Genomic DNA, 22,496 nt, shown 5'->3' with positions numbered 1-22,496 from the left:
TTTCTTAGCAACACTTTTGTTCATTTGGCTTCTGTCTTCTTCACCGATGAGGTGCTGACAGCAAGATTTTGACACATTAATCAAAAGAATTGAAGATTATTATACTTTGAAGCTTGAAAGTTGGTAGTTGATTCGGTATTAGCGTTTTGGGTTTTGGATTTTTGATTTTTGATTCGAAGTTCTTTCACGTTGTGCACGGCAAAATCTTTTTAAGAGTTGTATAATTTAGAAGTCGTCTGAACTGTACAATTTGAAAGAAAAAAAGTGGTTTATTCTAGATTATATCTACAATTTGAAAATATTATTCTAAATTATATAATTCAAATCAATGATTTGACGTTAGAAATTGTATTCAAGATTATGTAATGTGAAATTCAATTTTAACCTTCGGATTGTGTGATCCAAAACTTCAAAACTGTTTTCAAATTAAAAAATTCAGAATGCAGTTATTAGTTTCAAATTGTTGGAAGTTGTTTTTACCATAATATTAAACGTGGTTAGTGAGTGGCTTTGTAGCATTTGATGTGTATTTTTGAGAATTAAAACATAAAAAAAAGTACATTTATTGGATTAACATATAATATTAAATAATATCACTGAAATAATATCTATCTCAAATAAATAATAATAAAAAAGTGATATCTTACCAAAAATAATAATATCAAAGGATTGGACATAATTAACTTAGTACAGTAAACTATGGATTATCTATAATATATTATACTAAAAAAACTAAACTAATTTTACCAAAAACCGAATTGTACCATAGTTCAATTTAAATAAAGTGAACCTTTTATATTTGTAATTATGTTTGAACTATATCTTTAATTTTATCTTTGTGTGAATCATGTCCTACTCATCCCATTTCTTTTTGAATCACCACCCTCACAATGATCGAGAGTTTCTGTTGAAGGTCCTATTGTCGACAAAGGCTCTACCACCAACGAAGGCCCTTGGACTGTAAGGTAATATCTTTATCTACCCTCTCACAATTTGGGTTTTCAATTTTAATCATTACAATTCATTTTGGCTTCCTCTTTTTTCCCTAATTTCCCCAATATGCACCCTTTTACTATTCTTTGTTGATTCTAATGTTTCTACTCCATTAAAATTCAGGTTTGCTATTTTCTTTTTAATTCTTGCGCTGCACTTTACTATAAGAGTACATGATTCAATTGTTTTTTATTTACTATTTTAGCTTTTTAACCATTTACTTTGTTTGTGTTAATTTCTTCAATTTTGGATTGTTATTTCAAAATTGATTTTTTTAATCTGATTGGAAGAATTGAACTTGTGAACTTTGCATAATTATGCTTCTATTTTAGAATCCAAGGACCCTAAAAACAGGATGTCTTTTTAAGTAGAGTTGAAGTTGAATCCAAGGACCCCATGTTTTCGGTTCTTTTTTATCTTCTCTTTGATATTATGATTTTGATCTTTACATCTTTCTTTCACTACATGTTGTAAGTCATCCTTTAATTGGTATATCATTTTCTGATATGCATTAGTTTAGTTCCATTGATTGAAGCTTTAGATAATGAATTTTAATTTTGCATACAAATTTTGTCCTTGCATTCACTTTACTTGCTTAAGCATCAATTAGATTTGTTGGCAGCTTTGCATTCATCTTTTAGGTTTACCTTCTGCTTTTGCTTATTAAACTTATAAATATCCAGTTCTGATTCAATTTCATACCTTAATTTGATATTTTTTGTTTTGTTAAACTGTGTTAATTAGATGTTTTTAGGTTCAATTCACATTGCCGTAATTGTGTTTGCATCATTAGCATATTAGTTGTTCTTAGGTTCAATTCATATTGCCTTGGTTGTGTTTGCATCATTAGTATATTGGTTATTTTATTTTGAAGTGTTTGCATCATTAGCAATGTACTTGAGTATGGTGTAATTTCTATACTCAAATTAACTTTATGAGAAACTTACCTTGTTTAACATTAGGTCGTTTATAGGTAGATTCATTTAAGTTTTATCTTACATGTTTTCCTCATTATCACATCTTGTATGCTTGTGTATGTATAATTATTTGAATAAATACTTTTGTTCTAGAACGAACCCACAATCTTTTTCTCTGTGTGTCTGTTGATTCAACCAACTAAATATATTCACATTTATAGGTACATGATTTTGGTTTCTTTCATTATGATCTTGGTGGTAAACAAATTTTGAACAATGAAAAGAGACCTTTTTCTCCTAAAGTTGTCCCGTGTTGGTCTAGAAATTAGACTATCGACAATGATAGTGGTCATTTATCATACAAAAATTATTTTATTGAGTAGAATAATAAGCTATTTACTTTATTTTATCTCTAAATATCATCTAGTAGTTAACTAATGATAAAGAATATAACTATTGGGGATTGGAATTGGTTGTCTAATTATGATAACAAAGGAAAATGTAAATGTGTGATGTAAATTGTTTCGGTTATGGAGTTGAGCCATTGAATACCTCCATAATTTGTCTTTTCTCATCGTCCGGTCTCGTTTCCTATGTCTCTTGTTTGCTCGTCCGCTCGGAGTGTACCTGTTAAAGATATTCCGATGATTGCTAAAGAAAAAAAAAAGATGAAAAGTGTTAATTATTGGAGTATATATCATGCATACCTAAGTGGTTTGTATAGAATTTATTTAGATTCAAGCATATAATGTCTTAGATGAATATATTTAAAGACTGTATAAAGGTAGGAATGAAATGTGGTAAATTAAGTCATAATTATCACCCTACATTTTTTAGACAGGTGAATCATAAGTAGCATGGTTTTAGAAAGTGAAAATGTTGGACACATATTTCACATCTAGTGTACTTACCATGGTACTTTTTTTATTTAAATAAAAAGAAAAAGAAAAATTATGCTACCTTCTCAAAGTTAAAGACTTTTACCTTCTCAAAGTTAAAGACTTTAAATTTGAATGTAATAGAATGTTTATATTTATTTCCTTATCACATTCTAACAGTCATATTTAAAAAAGAAATAATTACATGTGCAAATGTATGAGTGCACAATTGTGTAAGCATATTCTTGCAAATATAGTAAGAATATTTTATCTAGAAGCTTATAGTGTAGTTTTTATATTATTGACTCGCTTTATATAAGTAGTAGTAATCAATCTTGAATTTAACACTATTTGGTTTGAGGAAGAACACGTTTGAAAAGTGTAAAACCCAGAAAAAATAATTATAAAAAATAATTATTCTTAGTTGTGGTACATTTTTTTTTTGTCTCTCTTCGATTTACTATGTCATCACCATACATCTTTGTTTTCATTAAAATATTATACCACTCATTAGGTAGGATTTGCAATGCAACCATTAATTTTCTCTAAGCTAGTTTTTGCCATTTTGTGCCTATTCATTGGTTACATTTTGTTTCCCCCATGCCATGGATCATAATTATTACATGGTGCACTTTTTCAATTATATGTCTTATCATGATCTTCATAGGCAGTGTAAATTAAATGTGTGTAGTAATTTTTTATTATTTTATTTTAATATGTTAATGAAATCACTTAAATTGGTGAATGAATTAGAGTTGCACTAGGATTCTTAAAGGTTTCATGGAATATATATATATATATATATATATATATATATATATATATATATATATATATATATATATATATATTAGCATGTTGTTATTAGTGATATACACATTAAATATACATTTTGTAAAATAATTATGCTAATTGTGAGTTTTTTCATATATACCTAACTGTAGTTTTTATATCATTCTAATGTATATTTTCTATCATGATGTAAAATGTTAACATGTATGATTTTTATAATTTAATTAGAAGGTTTTAAATAATTTAATTAGAAAATCAAGTGAATTAGGATTTTATAGAATAAATAAATGGTTTATAATGTTGTAATATATTATAGGAGTAGAGATTCGAGAATTGATGTTTAGGGATTTATCAAGTGCATTTTATGTTGTCATTTTAATTTTATTGATTGTCATGTTAAGTGTGTTTTTGGACTATTACTATGCTATTTAAATGTGTTGCCATGTTGCTTTAATGCTTGTCATGTTTTTGTATGTTTATAGACGGTTGCCATGTTGGTTAGGATGTTTTGGATTGTTGTCATGCTAATTTTTGTTTCATATGTTGTTGGGTTGCATGTGTTGTTGGTAATGTTGTTTTGTGTGTTTTAAAGGTCGGTTTGTAGGTTTTTTACCTTGGTCGAGTGATTGATGATGATTTGTGAAGATTTTCAATATGCTTGTGATTATTGTCGAGTTGTATGTGGTTGGCCAATTTTATGGTTGGTTGTTGATATTCTGTTTGGATTGTGTTGTACAGTGGACTGATTTGTTATGTTGGTTCTTTTAATGTGTATCTTGTAAGAACCAAGAAAATAGTCTGTTAAGAGTAGATAGATGTATTAAAGTAATGAGACCGAACATTTGTGTTAAAATAAGTAAACAGTATAAATAGAAATTTATAACACTTGGTTCATTATCTAAATACTTTCTATCTCTCTAAAAACATTATTATCTACTCTTCCTCTCCCTTTTCTCTAGATTTTCTCACTGAGGAGGTTCATTTGTTCGACGATCAGGAGACACCTAAGTGATCCTGGCGTCAAGGGCTTCCTGTTTCATTATTTGGTTCAGCGTTTAGAACTGGTAAGTCTCGTTCTCTGGTTTTCAGTAATTTCTGGTTTTGCTGCATGCAAGGAACAACTTTGTTTGCATGTGTTCCGCATTCTCCTTCTTCCATTTCTGACTTTATTCTTGGTCCTTTGGTTGGTCTCTTCTCACCAATCGGTGAGTTATAGGTGTTCTTAGGATTTCTGGAGGTGTAAGCAAATCTCTGAAGGTTGTAGCAGTTGTCCGGTTCAGTTAGAGGTAAAGGAAGCTAGTTAATTTAATTGTGATTTTCTATGTATGAAATTATTCCTTGGATGATTGCATATGTGTAACTTGAATGTTTGGTTGAATTGTGTTGAATTTTTGAATGCTGGAACCTATGAACTGGTTGGAGTTTCTTCGCATAAGTGTTCGGTTTGTTTTGATCTTAAGGAAGTGGGTATGCGAAAATGAGAGTTTGGGGTTGAGAGTGAAATCTGGTATGAGACTCTTTGGGATGATGTTAAAACAATTTTAGGTACCTTTGGATAGGCGTAAATTGGTATATGAATCATGTTTGGAGGATTAGAAGTTGTAGTAAATTTGTGAAGATAGTTGTTGATCATAATTCTGCAGTTATTCTACATAATTATGCAGATCACCGAGTGTCATTCATTGACCGTTCGACTTTCTTCTGTTGTTCGGTCTTAACTAATTTATATTTCTGTAGAGCTTTCAGTTAATGACCGATCGGTCTTGTGCTAGTATTTAATTGAATATAGTGTTCGATCTAGTCATAGCCTTTGGTCTTAACCTAGTATTCGGCCTAGATAAAGTATCTGGTATAGTCTAGGTTTTCGGTCTTACACTAGTACTCGGTTTGTATAGGTGTTCGGTCACTTTAGTGATCAGTCCTACTTGAGTATTTTGTCTAAGTCCAGAGTGCTCGGTCTCGTACTTGTATTCGATCTTAACTGCGTTTGGTCTCTAGTGGGCCTTACCTGTTAATGACCGTTCGGTGATATTTTAGAAATTGATCTTATATTATTATTCGGTATCAACTTTAAGTGTTCGGCCTAAGTTATAGGTGTTCGGCCTAAACCACAAGTGTTCGGTCTCCAACGTTCACAGGAGGTTCGGTCTTACATGATATTTTCTATGGTGGTTTGAGAACTTAATAAATTTAATTATATGAATCTTTTGTGCATAAGTGATGGTGTGGTTATTTATTAAGGTATTATGTTCCAATTGGTATGAAAGAGAATTCCAATGAGGGATATCTCGAACTGGTTATCAAGGTGGTAAAGTATGAATATGGACAGTGAAATCCACGACGTTCATCCTGAAATTTTGATGATTACAAATTCTCAAGTAGAGATGAGTAATGCATTGTGTGAGAATGTCAGGAGGTCCTAGCCTATATGGTCTTAGGTAAGTTATAATGGATTAACCCCGGGTGGCAGTTGATGATTTTCCAGTTACTATACCCCCGAGTGCACGAACGACCTCAAGCTACATATTTATACAATCCAGATTATCAAGTCAAGTGTTCAGTCATTTCTTGTAATGTATGGTCGTTCATTGTATGCCTTAAAGTGTTTGGTTGACATATGCTTATGTATTTGTTTAATTTGCATGAAAATTGTAATCAATTAAATTACTCTAGCTTACCTTTCTTTTCTATCTTGTCCATGTTTCCCGTTCGGTATTCTTTATTTACAATGATCACCTTGTGGGTGTAAACAGAGAAAGGTGAGTGTTCGCTGGAGCAAGCACAGGATGGCGAGGACCCAATGGTGTAGTATATGACCGTTCGGTTAAATAAATATAGTATGTATAGACCGCTTGGTCATGTATATAGTTTTGCATCTAGGATAGACTTTTGTAAAGTTTAAATTTATAGTTATTTTATGGATAACTGTAAGTTAACTTTATTTCTAGAAACTGTTCTACAATATTATGATGTGATGACTCTTAGACATATAGTTTGGACTATATTTTGGGATGTTATAAATATATTTTAACCATCATTAAAATTTTCTAATGTATTTTGAACATATTAAATATTAAAGAATATCTATAATTACTTATCTAGCCTTTGCTTTTTTCAAAAAATGTCAATTTAGTCATATAATATTTTTAGTCTCAATTTGGTATTGATTTGTGAAAAATTTTGCAATTTGATCCTAATTTCATAAAAAGATTATGGAATTTAGTGTTGTGAAAAATTGATGTAATTTGATAGTTTTTGTTAAATTTATATAATTTTTCAACATTGACTATATTAATTACACAAACAAAACTCATCATTCTTATTAACAACTTCAAAATTTGATGACAAATCTTTTGATCCAGTTGAGAAAATTTTAACAAGAAGAAAATACATCAATCTTAACAAATCAGTACTAAATTGTAACAATCCATGTTTATTAGTAATATAAATTATTATAAACAAAATTTCAAACAATAATTTTTCTCTTATAAAATATTATCAATAAAAAATTGTATTTAACATTTTTACATTAAAATATTATGTAAATATTTATATTTTTGAATAATTTTCATATTTTTATTATGTAATAATTAAACTGATATTATTAAATAAAAAAGTAGCATAAATGATATATTGCATAAAACTTGTTATGAGAATTTAAATAATTATATTTATAACAAAATAAATTAAAAAATAATATTTATAACTCATTTGAAAATATAAAACATATATTTATAATAAAACAAAACATTTTTAATGTTGTAGTTTTTCTTATATTTGTTGGATTTATTTTTTATAATTCTTTAACTTTAATTAGAGTTTTTGACTTTAAGAATACTAAAATAAAAAATTAAAGTTTAAAAATTAACTATGTAAAAATATATAATTAATATTCACATTAAAATCATAAATGTATTAAAATTCCAAATATTATTATTACTATTATTATTATTATTATTATTATTATTATTATTATTATTATTATTATTATTATTGTATATAAGGTTTATATTTTGATATAATTTAGTTACATATACACATAATAATTATTTTTTAAATTAACTTACAAATTATTTAAAAAATGTTGAATATTGAAATTTACAAAGTTAAATATATAATAAGATTGAATAATACCTTATAATACAGAGAATTAGCAACCTAAAATTAGCATATTTCACTATGACGCTATTAAAACGGATAAAAAGACCTAAACGTGACGTAAAATCATATATTAAATAATTTATATTCATTAGTATGTGTTACCAACGAGGAGCATTGGTAAATTTGAAGATAAATGATTTTGATGATGATGCAAGAAGATAGACTGTTTTAATTATTTTAAAAGCACTTTGTAGATTATAAATGTATTAGGAAAGACTTTGAACATGTAATACTTAGAAAAACTTGTACTTCCAGAACTGTTGCGCAGTTAATCAATTATTAGAAGCTATAATCGATTATCCTGAGTTTTTTTTCTGAAAAACCTTGTTGCTCTGGAATAATCGATTATTACTCCAAATAATCGATTATCATTGGTTCTGATGAGAACTGCCAAAGTCTCTGGAATAATCGATTATTCCTCAGGATAATCGATTATCATTTTTGATAAACCTGTAACTGACTCAAATAATCGATTATCACTAACAATAATCGATTATCTGTGGCAGTTATAATTCATCTCTACGAACTTAGACCAGTTGGCTATATAAGTTAGTTCCAAAACTCTTAGAAGATAAGTCTGAGCTTTTTGAGAATACAGTTTGTCTGAGGAAGTTCTAAAAAGCTAGTTCAAGTGCTTTGCCTAGTCTCGTGAATAGGAGAAGCTCGTGTTTTGTGTGTCGATAGTCGGAGCGGTTCTCTTCGAGTTGGCAAGGTGATCATCTTTCGGTTCGTTCGTCGAAGGAATGTTTTATCTCTCTATTTTTTATTCACTCTTATTGTAACTTGTGAAACTGATTTTAGTGAAAATGTTAATCACTTTTTATAGTGATTAACAACTGGACGTAGATTCTTTTGAATCGAACCAGGATAAAAATCCAGTGTATCAATTTTTCTACTCCCTACTCTCTTTATTGTTTTATGCACTGTTTGATAAATTTTCTCTAAGAAAATTGTTTTTCTAAAACGGACAATCAAAACTTGATTTGTGACCGTAACACGCTTTCCGCTTAAATATTTTATTCCGCTGCGCGACTCTATAACGGCACCGATTGTTCCGACAGTATGTCAATCCTACTTATTTGTTTTATGTTTGTTAGGATACTTATCCTGTTTTATCATGATTATATTGTGTGAAGGGTTATTCTATTTATCATGATTATATTGTGTCAATGGTTACCTTATTTATCATGATTATATTGTGTTTAGGGTTACCCTATTTATCATGATCATATTGTGTCTAGGGTTACCCTATTTATCATGTACTTTTGTATCAATTTATTCTTATAAATAGAAGATTATGAGAGATTCCATTTTGATGTGGTAGTTTGATCGTAGAATTTATTTGTTTCTGTATTTCCGGAATATGAGTGTGTGACTTGTTTTAATTGGTCCTATTGAAAGTACAGAACATAAAATGGGTCTGTCATCTTGATAGAGATGGTTTTATTCCGTCAGATATTTAATCTAGTATCTGGAACACGGAATATAGAAAATAGATTATAAAAATCTTAATACTATGATTCATACTAAATATTTAGACCTCGCAACTGGACTTAAAAACCTTTTCAAAGATTTCTCAAAATAAATTGAAAAATTTTGATTCTTTCAATATATCTGTCCGGCGTCACAGTTCTTCATCGCCCGCCACCGTCCGCCGCTGCCCGCCGCCAGCCACTGTCCACCGCCGGCCACCGTCCACGAACAAGCTTGCATCTCTTAAAATGGCAGACCATGATATAATGTCCTTCGTGGCTGAAGCCCAATCTATTGTTGAAGAACTTAGGATGTTTTTGGAAGTAGATTCATTAGAGGATATCAAAAAGAAACTAGACAAATTTTACATGGTGTTGATCCTTCGTGCCCTACATCCCGATTTTGATCATCTCAGAGATCAACTTCTAACTAGTCATGAGGTCCCCTCTATGGAAACATACTCCCTCTTATTGTAGGGACTAAATTGGCATTACTGACTGATGGGGCCTGCAAGGACTAAATTGCCATCATTGACTGATGGAGCCTGTAGAGACTAAATTGTCATCACTGACTGAGTGGTTCTGTAGTGGCCGGAAACATACTCCCCCTCACTGTAGGAACTAAATTACCATTATTGACTGATGGGGCCTGCAGGGACTAAATTGTCATCACTAACTGATGGAGCCTGTAAGGACTAAATTGTCATCACTCACTGATGGGACCTATAGTGGTTGGAAGCGACAAAATTACAAGCACTAACATTACTGACTAACGAGGTGATGGGAGCTTGTAGTGGCTGAAAAGAAAAAACTACATAGATTGCCATCAGTGAGAGTGATGGGGACCCTGGGATTGTCCTCCACAAACTGCGACAGAAACAACCGCTCAAAGCCACCGTCAAGCCGATGAAACCAAATTAGGTGAACCACCTGCGGCCGCGTCTTCGAGGTTTTTGACGTATTCTGTTGTAGAATTTTTTTTTTATATAATTAAGTTTGTAATACTGGATAATGTATGAAATCTGATAAATATAGTTTCCATTTTCATCACCGAAAAGAATTCGAGTATGATTATCTAAGATTTGATAATGTGTATTGTTTCGGTGTGAACTTTGTCCGGTGTGTCTTTGTTGCTCCTGGCTGTCTGGGATGCTTGCTCTTTTCCAATTGTTGTTGTTCATACTCGCCAAAGGAGGGGGAGGTACCTGCAAAGATACTCCGACGCTCAAGTCAGATGTGAGTTATGGAGCCTCAGCTCTCAAGAGAGTGATTATGATACTGCTCTGAAATATTATTTGGAGTCTCTAGACATAAAGAGAACGTACCTGAACTTTTGCCCTGTCATTGTATTTATAAGCAAAATAAAAATAACCACCTTACCTAAAAAATGTGGTTAGTGGCTTTATAAATATCTTAAGATATTTTATGTAATATAATATCTTACTACATAACATGTATCTTTAGATATATTTTAACCATCATTAAAATTTTCTAATGTATTTTGAACATATTAAATATTAAAGAATATCTATAATTACTCATCTGGCCTTTGCTTTTTTCAAAAAAATGTCAATTTAGTCATCTAGTATTTTTAGTCTCAATTTGGTATTGATTTGTGAAAATTTTTGCAATTTGATCATGTAACATCCCAAAATACAGTAATTACCATAATCAGAATTAATTACATTTAACAGTAAAACAGTGCAGTCTTTACATTACTAAACGAGGGTAAAAAAAAAACCGAACGGCTTAAAGTACAGAAATAAGCGAACGCAAAAGAAACAGGAGTTCTGGGACGAACGGTCTTACAAAACCTTGACCGAACGTCCAAAATAAAACTAAAAGACTAATAAATGAAAAACACGCGAGCGCTCTAAGGCTCGGCTTTAACTTCCACTTCCACCAGATTAGCGTCTTCCAAATTTTCTTCTTCTAGCATCTCTTCAAGTGACGCACCTCCATCTGCTCACATCCACACGGATGATCATTGCAATGACAGGACGAATGTACATAGACAAATGACAACACAAGGAAAAACGAAAGGGTAAGCTTAAATAATTTAATTTATACATCAACACATACACCAACATTTCAATTCACACAAGCACATACTCCACATATAACATCAACCGAAATATATATATATATATATATAAATATTCTAGACCGACCGTCCGGACTGTATGAATCTGTGTAGTTACAAGCGTCCTTGCACCCGAGTGATGTAGTAACTGGGATACACCAAACAGCTGCCACTCGAGGTCAGTCCGTTCTTACGTCGCCCATGTTAACTTGTGGACTAAGGACCTCCTGCCGTTCCCACACATGACATACTTCCTCTACATGAAGATAGTACTCACGGAACATTAGGATGGACAGCGAGTCTTAACTTATCCACAGTCATACTTTACCAAATTTAATATTCAAATATATAAATAAGAGTCGTTCCTCCCTAGAACGCTCGTTCAAATTCCATAATCGTATAATCATTCAATATAGTGTTCACACTTCAACATCTTATAATTTATCATCATCTCTATCTTTAGTTTTAAAAGGGTAAAATAACGAACGTTCATACTTCTGAAGAACGAAGACGAACGCTAAAGGCTAGATTTAACAGACTCGTTGTCAAACCGAATAAGTCAACAAATACTTATATGACGAAAGTGACTGCTACTCGAATCAGTTGAATGAACCGACTCTTAGAAATATAACATAATTGTTCAGAATAATTTAGGTACAAAGATTCTAGACCAAATTCAAATGGATAAAGATTCAACAAGACAATTATTTAATTATACTGAGAACAATTCGTTTAAAGGGATCGACTGCCAGTCAATGACCAAACGCGATGATATACATTTATTAATAATTTGGACGAACGCTATTTATGTATGTTCCGAAATCAAAGGTATGGACGAGCGTTCGGTATAAGACCGAACACTTCTTAGGACAAACGCTTAGTCTAAGACCGAGAGCTCATTAGGACGAACGCTAGGTATACGACTGAGTGCTAATTAGGACGAACGCTCAGTGTAAGACCGAGCGCTACAAATTTATAAGTACAAGGGATAATACATTATAACTCAATTCTAAATTACAAGATTACCACTAGGCTGAGCCGAACGCTCAACATAGTATTTCACGGGACGCTCGTTCTTGATCGGAACTCTTTTCAAATAACAGAATTCCTTTTTAAGTAATTGACTAGAAACCGAACGGTATAAGACCGTACGATGACGAACGTATTTTATCATAGTAAGGATTATCATATTCAGATTTTTCATCTATTCTAACTCAACATTTCTCATACGAATTCATAATCTTATAATTTCATATTCATCATTTAATTCACATACTTTATAGAATTCATATTAACAACTCATACTATACACTAATCATCCATTTTCCAATTCATACGTATCAACCAGCACATACCATATTCATTCATGCATAACAGCGATCGTTCAGGCATACTCAAACAGGATACATCTCATACATTCAATTCCTATCATGCTTGCACACAACATCCAAGTATAAATTAAACTATTAAGCTTCCCTTACCTGGATAGCAGTGTACGCCCAAAATGCAAGGGTTTAGTTCGTCCTCTTACAGCGTTCTATCCTCATATTCACTCAACAACTTTCACTTAATCTAAAACACCAAAAAATCAGAAACAACTCAGACCTATAACCCATGCATGCAACCAGAACTTGGGTTCGCATGAAACTAAATGGACGAACGGTTAGAGACGAGAACTTACCAGCTCAGATCCCAATTCTGTTCGGTCCAGAATGACGCTCACGTCTCAGGGAACGTTTCTACGGTTCTGAAACGTGATCGGAGAAGAAGGTGATGAGTTATAGTAGAGAGAAGGTGAACTGGTTCTAGAGAGAAGGTGGAGAAAAATGAAGAAATCAGTTTTGAGGAAGAAGGTGAGTGCATGCAGAGAATGGGAAGAAGTGTTTTCAGAAAATTCAGTTCTCTTCCCCAAGTCAATCGGACGTTCTCTCATACGCGGACACCTGTCTTCCACTACTGTTTTCAGAATATTCTAACGTGACACATGGCAGGCGTGCGTCAGAGTGTGTGAGTGCGTTTTAATGAGACTGAGTGTGTGGCGCGGTGCATTAATGAGAGCTGACAGGTGACTCAGCAGTGCATTAATTTGATTAGACAAAAAGGCTTAAGGATTTAATTTTCCAAGGTCTCACAGATCCTAATTTCATATAAAAATTATGGAATTTAGTGTTGTGAAAAATTGATGTAAATTGATGTAATTTGATCCTAATTTAGTGTTATGTTCTGATAAGGTTGAAGGTGTGAATGAATAGCCTTGAGGCTTATTTATGAAGGTAGAATGAATCTTGAATAAAAGGAATCGGATTCAAAGGAAAATGATAAGAAAAGAAACAATATACAATTTGGGCAGCATTATAATATTTGTTAATAAACTTCCTCATCAGAATTATTCCATAAACTTTCCCGAGATACATAACGACATGCCAATGTAGCAGTACAACACTTGGAACTGTGCAAAATTTTCATTCAGAGGAAGTATGAGAAGGCGCACATTGAATGGTTGAGATGCAAACCTTCTCTAATTATATTGAAAGAAACACTCCGGGATTGTCCAACTGCGACAGCCACTCAAAGCCATCGTCAAGCCAACGATGAAACCCAAATTAGGTGAACCGTCTTCGAAGTTTTCCACATATTCTGTTCATACTGTAGAATTTTTTTTTTCATAATTGAGTTTGTAATACTGGATGATGTATGAAATTTGATAAATACAGTTTCCATTTTGATCACGGAAAAGGATTCGATTATGATTATCAAGATTTGATAATTGTTTCTTTTAATGTGTATCTTTAGATATATTTTAACCATTATTAGAATTTTCTAATGTATTTTGAACATATTAAATATTAAAGAATATCTATAATTAATTATCTGGCCTTTGCTTTTTTCAAAAAATGTCAATTTAGTCATCTAGTATTTTTAGTCTCAATTTGGTATTGATTTGTGAACAATTTTGCAATTTGATCCTAATTTCATATAAAAATTATGGAATTTAGTGTTGTGAAAAATTGATGTAATTTGATAGTTTTTGTTAAATTTCTTAAAAAGATATAATTTTTCAACATTTACTATGTTAATTACATAAACAAAACTCATCATCCTTATTAACAACTTCAAAATTTGATGACAAATCTTTTGATCCATTCGAGAAATCATAAATGTATTAAAATTCCAAATATTATTATTATTATTATATATAAGGTTTATATTTTGATATAATTTAGTTACATATACACATAATAATAATTTTTTAAATTAACTTACAAATTATTTAAAAAATGTTGAATATTAAATTTACAAAGTTAAATATATAATAAGATTGAATAATACCTTATAATACATAGAATTAGCAACCTAAAATTAGCATCTTGCACTGTAACGCTATTAAAACGGATAAAAAGACCTAAACGCGACGTAAAATCATATATTAAATAATTTATATGCATTAGTTGTATGTCAATTCTACTTTTTTATTTTGTTTATTAGCATATTTATTCTGTTTTATCATGTTTATATTGTGTCAAGAGTTATTTTATTTATCATAATTATATTGTGTCAATGGTTACCTTATTTATCATGATTATATTGTGTATAGGGTTATTCTAGAATTATTTTACAATTTCAATCTTAAGTTGGTATTAGCATGGGTCGATCCCGCTCTGGTTTCTGTCTCGTAATATATATCTATCCGGCGCAACAGTTCTTCGTCGCTCGCCGTCGGCCACCGTCCACCGTTTGGCCACCGCCCGCTGTTGCCAGCCACCGTCGTCCATCACTGTCACATTTCCTTCGTCTAAACCCTTAGGATTTTTTTGTTCCTCGCTAGTACTATTCGTCTTCTTCAGAAATAGCATCTGACAGTACTCTTTCAATTCAATCGATAAAGTTGACAAATTGTTCACTAAAAAAAATCTATAAAGGATCTGAATACTAAAAAAAAAGTAGTTATAAAAAAAATAGAAAAAATGAAAAAAAAAAGAAAAGAAAAGAGGACTTGTAATTTCAAGAGACAAATATTCATTCGAAGAAAAACATTTATGATAATAAAAGGACATAATTCGGAAAAAAAAATTTGCAAATATTCCAAAATAGAAATATTAGATTAACTAAAAAATCACATTCTTTTTTTCAATTTTTAATGAAAAAAATATACATAGATATCTTTCTATATATGATTTATATTCTGAAAATCCAGCTACAACTTTTTCTTGAATCAACACAAATTTTTTTTAAATAAATGGCTTTACGATAATGAACCAACTATAGAAAGAACTTATAAAACAAATCAAAATATAATTTCCTTTATTTTAAAATTACACAAATACTTTAATAATAGGAATGCGAATTCCCATAATTATTTTGATGTCTCCTTTTTGTCATCGAGAAGCTAAATGGAAAAAATTATCTATCATGGTCTACTGTCGTTGAAATGTGGTTCCTTGGTCAAGGGCATTATGACCACCTTAAGCGAGATGGAAGCCATGTGCCTACTAAAAAAGCTGATAAGTGGAAACAAACAGATTTCCAGTTGTGTGCCTTATTATGACAATTAGTGGAACCCAAACTTCTTGTATCTTTGAGGGATTTCAAAACTTGTCACTCCTTTTGGAAGAAAGCCCAAAGCATTTATGCCAACTATATTCAACGTCTCTATGACACTACGAACAAGCTTGCATCTCTTAAAATGACAGACCATGATATGATGTCCTTCATGGTTGAAGCTCAATCTACTGTCGAAGAACTTAGGATGTTTTTGGAAGTAGATCCATTAGAGGATATAAAAAAGAAACTAGACAAATTTTACATGGTGTTGATTCTTCGTGCCCTACATCCCGATTTTGATCATCTCAAAGATCAAACTTGTAAGTAGTCATGAGGTCCCTGTGGAAACATACTCCCCTTATTATAGGGACTAAATTGTCATTACTGACTGATGGGGCCTGCAAGGACTAAATTGTCATCATTGACTGATGAAGTTTGTAGGGACTAAATTGTCATCAGTAACTGAGGGGCCTATAGTGGCTGAAAATATACTTTCTTCACTAAATTGCTATTATTGACTAATAGAGCCTGCAAAGACTAAATTGTTGTCACTAATGATAGAGTCTGTAAGAACTAAATTGTCATCACTTATAGGTGAGACCTCTACTGATGGGAAGCGACAAAACTAGAAGCAGTGACATATGACGAGGTGATGGGGCATGGCTGAAAAGGAAAAAACTACAGGGACTTCGAATGGGCTCCTTTTCTTCGCGCGCTTCTTACCATTGTCGCCCTTCATTTGCGATTGCTCGAGCCATTGCCCTCTCTTGCACTTCAGTCACAACCCCTTCTTCTTCAATCTTTTCAAAATCTCTCTTTTTCTTCTTCAATCTTTTCAAAATCTCTCTTTTTCTTCTTCAATCCAAAACCCTATTCGAACCCAGTTGAGCGCCAAAACTCTTGAAGGCGATTTGGCCGCTGGATTGAGCTTCCAACTGTTAGGCTCACTGACGTTGTTTCTGGCAGCTGGTTCGCTGGTTCGTTCTTCTTCGTTGGTAAGAAGAAATCTGAAGGATTTGCTGTTTGTACTGCGACTCTCTTTATGAAATGAGGATTTTAGAAAGATAGTTGTTTTGTGCAGAGTGAATGGTGCGTGACTGATTCGTTTCTCTATTCAGGGATAATAATGCTGGAATATTGGTAAAATGAAAATTAGAAGGGAGTCTGGCTGAATTTAAGGCTATGGAATTTTAACCACATTTAAAATGAGCAATACGCTGGCAAGAGACGCTGATTTTCGATTTTTCTTGTAGTACATTTGTGAGAAACGTGAATTTGGAATGCTTGTTACAGGCAATTCAAGGAATACTGTATCATATTCTGAACGCAATTAAATGAAATCATGTGCTATTTCTTTATTTACTGTACCATATGCGGTGAGTGTATTGTCGTAATCAGTTTCTAAATGGTTGACCTTGTGTCTTTGCATTATTTCTGGAGAAAATATGGTTGTAGTTTTCCTTATTTAAATTTTATCTGCTGATCGTTTCAAGTTGGGAGGGAAAAGTGTTTAATCCCATGGCTTCTTGTGGTTAATAGTAAAAGTACAGAGGTTCCAATGAATGAAGTCAATCTGGTATTTCTGTGCTCAAGATAGGTCATCGATTTGATGTTGTTCAGTTTATTCAACTTTTGTTTTTAGCACATCCATTGGATTGGAATTTTAGTGTGACGCAGAGGTATTCAGGAAGTGATTTGCATGGTGTCAGAATTTAATTCTTTAATTCCTTCTAATTTTATGTTTATCAAAACGTTTCTTTTTATAAGGCGACCATTCTACATATAAATTTTACCTAGCATGTATAATTTCAATCACATTTGCCATATTCATGTATGGATGCTCCAGTCTCTGTTCTGTAGATTCTGCTCTAACTCCAAGTGATGGTATTATTCAAGCGTTATTAGTGAACACATTTTTCTCTTCTTTTCTTGCGAATGTCTGAAGGCATATCATTATCTGTTATTGTAAAATGTTGAGAAACTTGAAGGTTGTGACTTAGAGTTGTTAAACTTTTATCATCGATGATGAGAATGGATTCTATGGAACCTGTTTATTCTTTAGACATTGCCTTTCATAAAGAATATAGTAAATATATACCTTACACTTTGATGAATTCCTATATGTCATTTGTCTGGTATATTGAAGAGAAACATTGGGCAATATGATTAATTAAATTTTACTGTTATAACTCATTTAGAATGGCCTTGAGTTTTTGGTTGTACTTACTGAATCTGTTTTTTTCTTTATATCTGTTAAAATTCACCCTGAAATTCGTAAACAATGCTGGGACCCTGAGCACTGGCCAAAGCATATACTTGTCCGATATACATGGTCTGTGTCATTTTAGTTCCAGCTCTGTATGTACACATTTTTGTCAATATTAATTTTGAAGTTTGAACAAATTTATTGTTATGGAAGCCGTTGATATAATTTATTTGCATTTAAGGGATTGGGTTATTGATGATGATATAGCAAACAAGTTGTAATTTAAATAATTAGATTGTAATGTTTATGGCAACAATTAAATTCACCACATGGTATGTTATTTTGTTATTTCCTTTTGATTTTGAAGTTCGCAAAGTTGACAATAAACATCATTAATTTATATAATTTATATACATCCTTCTGATTTGCAGGGCACCAACTTGATGAAAAGCATAATCTATTTATATACATGTAGTGTAGGCATTAGGTGCATCTAAATCTCTAGTAACTTTTTCCTTCAAATATAATGTGTGTTCTTAATTCCTATAACAGTTGCAGTATTTATTAGAACACTTGAATGAACACATAGTGCTTTGTGTCAGGTGATTATAGACATATGAACTTTCTTTGCTCCTATATGTGTTAGTCATGTTCATCATTTTGAATAATATCATTGGTTGGGAAAGGAACAATCGCTTAGTATGCCTTTTGAAATATTTCAGGAAGGAGCACTCAGATAGATGTGACTTCAGGATTGTTTGTTCTGTTTTGGTTCAGGTAAATAAATACCTTTCTCCCTATTCTTTGCTTATATGGTGCATATTTAGCGAGAATACCTGGTGATTATGAGAAATTTGGGTTATTAGAACCAGATATGATGTCCTGTTTATTTGTAGTTGTTATTAGCGTTGGTTAGCCCACACTCTCTTTAAATGATTTTTATACTTAGCATCGGTTGTCCCGGTCTTTATATATCTCTTATGTATGTCAAACATTATGTACTAGTTTTTGAACAAGAAAAATTCTGTATACAAAATATAAAAAAACGTAAGTTTGGTATTTTGGTTCATTAGTGAAGCAATAATCTTTAATTTTCAGCTAAATCTAATTCATAAAATCATTAGCTATCGTAATATATGGAATAATTGGGTTTTGAGCTTCTTCAGCTCCACATAAAATCAGTACTAAATTGTAACCATACATATTTATTAGCAATATAAATTATTATAAACAAAATTTCATATAATACTTTTTCTTTTATAAAAAATTATCAATAAAAAATTGTATTTATCATTTTTACATTAAAATATTATGTAAATATTTATATTTTTGAATAATTTTCATACTTTTTACATTGATTTGTTTAAGCGGGAAATTTAAAGAACAAAATGAAAAGTTTGGCAGCAAATGAAAGGACCATCAATAACACTGTCACATAAGGAAGAAAGAAACGTCCATTACTGAATCACAAATGCAGTCCAAGATCAGTGCTTTCTTCACATCCACCCAAGATTCCTCTTCTCCCAACAACGACCATGATTTGTCAACCTGGGAGAATCAGCAACATCACATCATCAACACCTACACCCGAAGGCGCGTAAATCCTAGGCCCGGTACTTCGGATCCCCAACCGGTAACACTCGCCAAAAACAAGAAGAGAAGCTACGCTCAGTTTCATCTTGATTTTGGCCAATCCGATTTCCTCTTACGCTCGTGTTCTACATGCGGCATAAAGTTCACTCCCGGTGATCCACAGGACGAGAAATCACACAATGAATTTCACAAATCATACACGCAGGGAATCCTATTCAGAGTTAGCTCTCATTCTACACTCTCTTCTTTTACGGTTTTTTATTCCTAAATCTTATTTCCTACACTCTCTTTTGTGGTTTTTTATTCCCAATTTTATCTTATTTCCTACTGTATTCTGCAGGGTTGGACCAAAGAAAATGTTATTCCTCTACCCAGTTTGGATTCGGGTCGAGTCGTTTTATTCTTGGAGACCGACCGGTCTTCTCACAGGAAGAAAGTTGAAGAGGTGGTGAGGATGATGGAAATTGAGATTGGAAGTGGGTGGATACTTCACGAGCGCTGTAAGGTGTATCTGTTTGTTTCTCTGAACAGGGTTGCTGGGTGTCTCGTTGCGGAACCAATTGAAAAGGCATTCAGAGTTGTGTCTGGCTCTGTTGCTGGATCTGTTCACAGTGCGAAGAAAAGGGGAGTAACGACACGCTCTACCACTCTTCAATTTGGGAATGTTATTTTCCAAAGGGAGGTCCATAGAAAAGTTGCTAATGTGAGTGATTCTGAAAAGATGGAAGGGGCAATCTTCTGTGCCAGCGAACCAACCGCTGCTGCTGGTGGCATTAGGGCCATTTGGGTTACTCCCTCCAACAGAAGAAAAGGCATTGCCACCCAGTTGCTAGAAGCAATGAGGTAGCTTAAATTAAATTTGGCTTTAATTGACTCTGAGGAACTTTAAGTATTTTATATAAAATCAATAAGTTCATAGGTAATGGAAGACCTTATTTATCTACAAGTCCTAATACTAACCACATGGAATGGGTGCTAAGTGGTTGGGAAAATGTGTTTGATTTTACAAAAGGAAGTATCATAATTGTTTTTGCTTCATTTCAAATGTGGTTTTAGAAAATATATACACGCTCAGTTATTTTCTAATTTAACAAGAAGTGATTCAAAATAGTTCTGCGTTGGATTAAAAAGGATATATCAAAGTTACTTTTAGAATAAAAACATAAAACAAATAATTTTATCTCAATATATTTTTCCTATGTCAAATTTATTGTTTTTAACACTCATCTAGACGTACACTTAACTATTTTGCAACCATTTGCTTGCCTAGTGATTTGAATTTCCTGTGTTAAATTGGTTGCAGGAAGAGTTTCTGCCCCGGTCTTGAGCTTGAACGTTCTCAGTTAGCATTTTCCCAGCCTACCTCTGCTGGAAAGGCATTAGCAGCTAGTTATACTGGCACTGGTTCATTCTTAGCATATTAGAGCCAACAAAACAGTTTATTAGTGTTTACTTATCTTGGCTGTTAATAGGTATAAGCGTAAGTTATTCTGGTAAAGTGTAACATTTTTTTAGCTCATATAAGCCATGAATCTGTCATCTCATTGTTTTTTGTTGGTACAAATTTGTCATTGTGAGTGGATTTTACCATTTAGTTCTTGAGAGTCAAGAGTTAGCATGTATTGGAGAACATCCTTTTGAAGACTATAACTGTGACTGATATTTACAGATGTATTTTGAAACTGCAAACTGAAGTTCACACTTTCCAAGTACTAAATTAGGGAGCAAGAAATTGTATCTTTTTTTTGTTTTTTATTTTCTCTTTTGACTGTTTGCAGGTTTGTAACTTCAAGCCAAACACAGCTTATTTGGTTGTGTTCAAGCAAGCTTAAGTTATCATAACCCGTAGTTAATGGGAAAATAAGCTTCTTACATTATGTGTGCTTGCCTCTTTTCTTAATAATTTATAAGCCTTTTAATATATATATATATATATATATATATATATATATATATTTATTTATTTATTTTTTTTAGCTAACGTTTCACCTTGATAACTATAGTTCTTTTTTTTTGTCTTAATTGTTGGGTAAATTTTTTAATTTTAATTTGAAATAAGAAAATTGCATCTAAAGGGACATCTTATTATATGTATCTTATTTTCATTTCATTGATTCATAATCTTTTATTTTCTGTCAAATTACACATTGGACATGTTTCTTTATTACTTTGACCCATAATTTTTATTTGCTTCGAAGTTTTGCATATGTAATGCTATATTTTTCTTATCTATCTATGTAAAGCCAAAAGATCATAGTTATCTTTCAATACTACAATGCTTTTTTTTAGTTAGTGTATGGTATGTAGATATATTTTTCAAATTTATGTTTGTGTTATGTCTAGTGAAGGGGGACTCTAATTTCAAAACTAACTTTCTATGGGATATTGGTAGTGGATTAACTAATGCATTAATTTAAACCATTATGTATCATTAAGCGATAGGTAGTCGCCAAAACCAAAGGAAATTCTCTTAATATTTCATTCTTAATAAATGATTAATTCATTTAATTTAATCTTTAACATAAAGTGATTTAAGACTGGTTTTGAATAATTGAAATGTTCAAAAAAAATTTTCATTATAACGGTTATATACTTTGTCAATAATTATTTAGAACCGATGCATCAATTGGAATATTTTGAGACTGGTCTCACACACTTTTTTTCCTTTAAATTTTTTACTTTATTTCTTTTCTTTTATCGAGTCATAAGTTATTTTGTAGAAGACAATAAATATTAAAATTATCTAATTTGATCATATTTTGGTGTCGAGTTTCATGACAGTTCCTACCTTAACTTATTTTTGAAATATTTTTCTCGAGAAGCTTAAGAAAGAGGAAAGGGAAGTTAAGAACATGAAAA

General features: G+C 31.8%; 1 protein-coding gene across 4 annotated transcripts; it reads left to right on the top strand.

Annotated features, from left to right (window-relative positions):
• Positions 1–16,431: 16,431 nt before the first annotated feature.
• Positions 16,432–21,374, top strand: LOC124828794 (protein CHROMOSOME TRANSMISSION FIDELITY 7-like). 4 transcript variants are annotated; one of them, XM_088112499.1, is made up of 5 exons: positions 16,432–16,833; positions 18,767–18,821; positions 19,441–19,857; positions 19,978–20,480; positions 20,941–21,374. In XM_088112499.1, the coding sequence occupies exons 3-5, from the start codon at positions 19,516–19,518 to the stop codon at positions 21,059–21,061; spliced, it is 966 nt and encodes a 321-aa protein (XP_087968625.1). In that variant the 5' UTR covers positions 16,432–16,833; positions 18,767–18,821; positions 19,441–19,515; the 3' UTR covers positions 21,062–21,374. The 4 variants fall into 4 exon arrangements, with proteins under 4 accessions (XP_087968625.1, XP_047158129.2, XP_087968624.1 ...); XM_047302173.2 differs by having other exon boundaries at positions 19,413–19,857; XM_088112498.1 differs by lacking the exon at positions 16,432–16,833 and adding an exon at positions 17,995–18,646.
• The last annotated feature ends 1,122 nt before the right edge of the window (positions 21,375–22,496 follow it).

Source organism: Vigna umbellata, chromosome 4 (assembly GCF_029865625.1).
Source record: "Vigna umbellata cultivar VRB3 chromosome 4, Vumbellata_1.0, whole genome shotgun sequence".
Taxonomy (NCBI): Eukaryota; Viridiplantae; Streptophyta; class Magnoliopsida; order Fabales; family Fabaceae; genus Vigna; species Vigna umbellata.
The sequence above is the reverse complement of the archived record's forward strand: the minus strand, read 5'-3'. Positions and strand labels throughout refer to the sequence as shown.

Excerpts from the sequence above, each read along its gene's own strand:
- LOC124828794 (XM_088112499.1), top strand. The coding sequence starts at position 19,516 with ATGCAGTCCAAGATCAGTGCTTTCTTCACATCCACCCAAGATTCCTCT. Across the intron at positions 19,858-19,977 it reads CGCAGGGAATCCTATTCAGA|GGTTGGACCAAAGAAAATGT; the intron begins GTTAGCTCTCAT and ends TGTATTCTGCAG. Across the intron at positions 20,481-20,940 it reads CAGTTGCTAGAAGCAATGAG|GAAGAGTTTCTGCCCCGGTC; the intron begins GTAGCTTAAATT and ends AATTGGTTGCAG.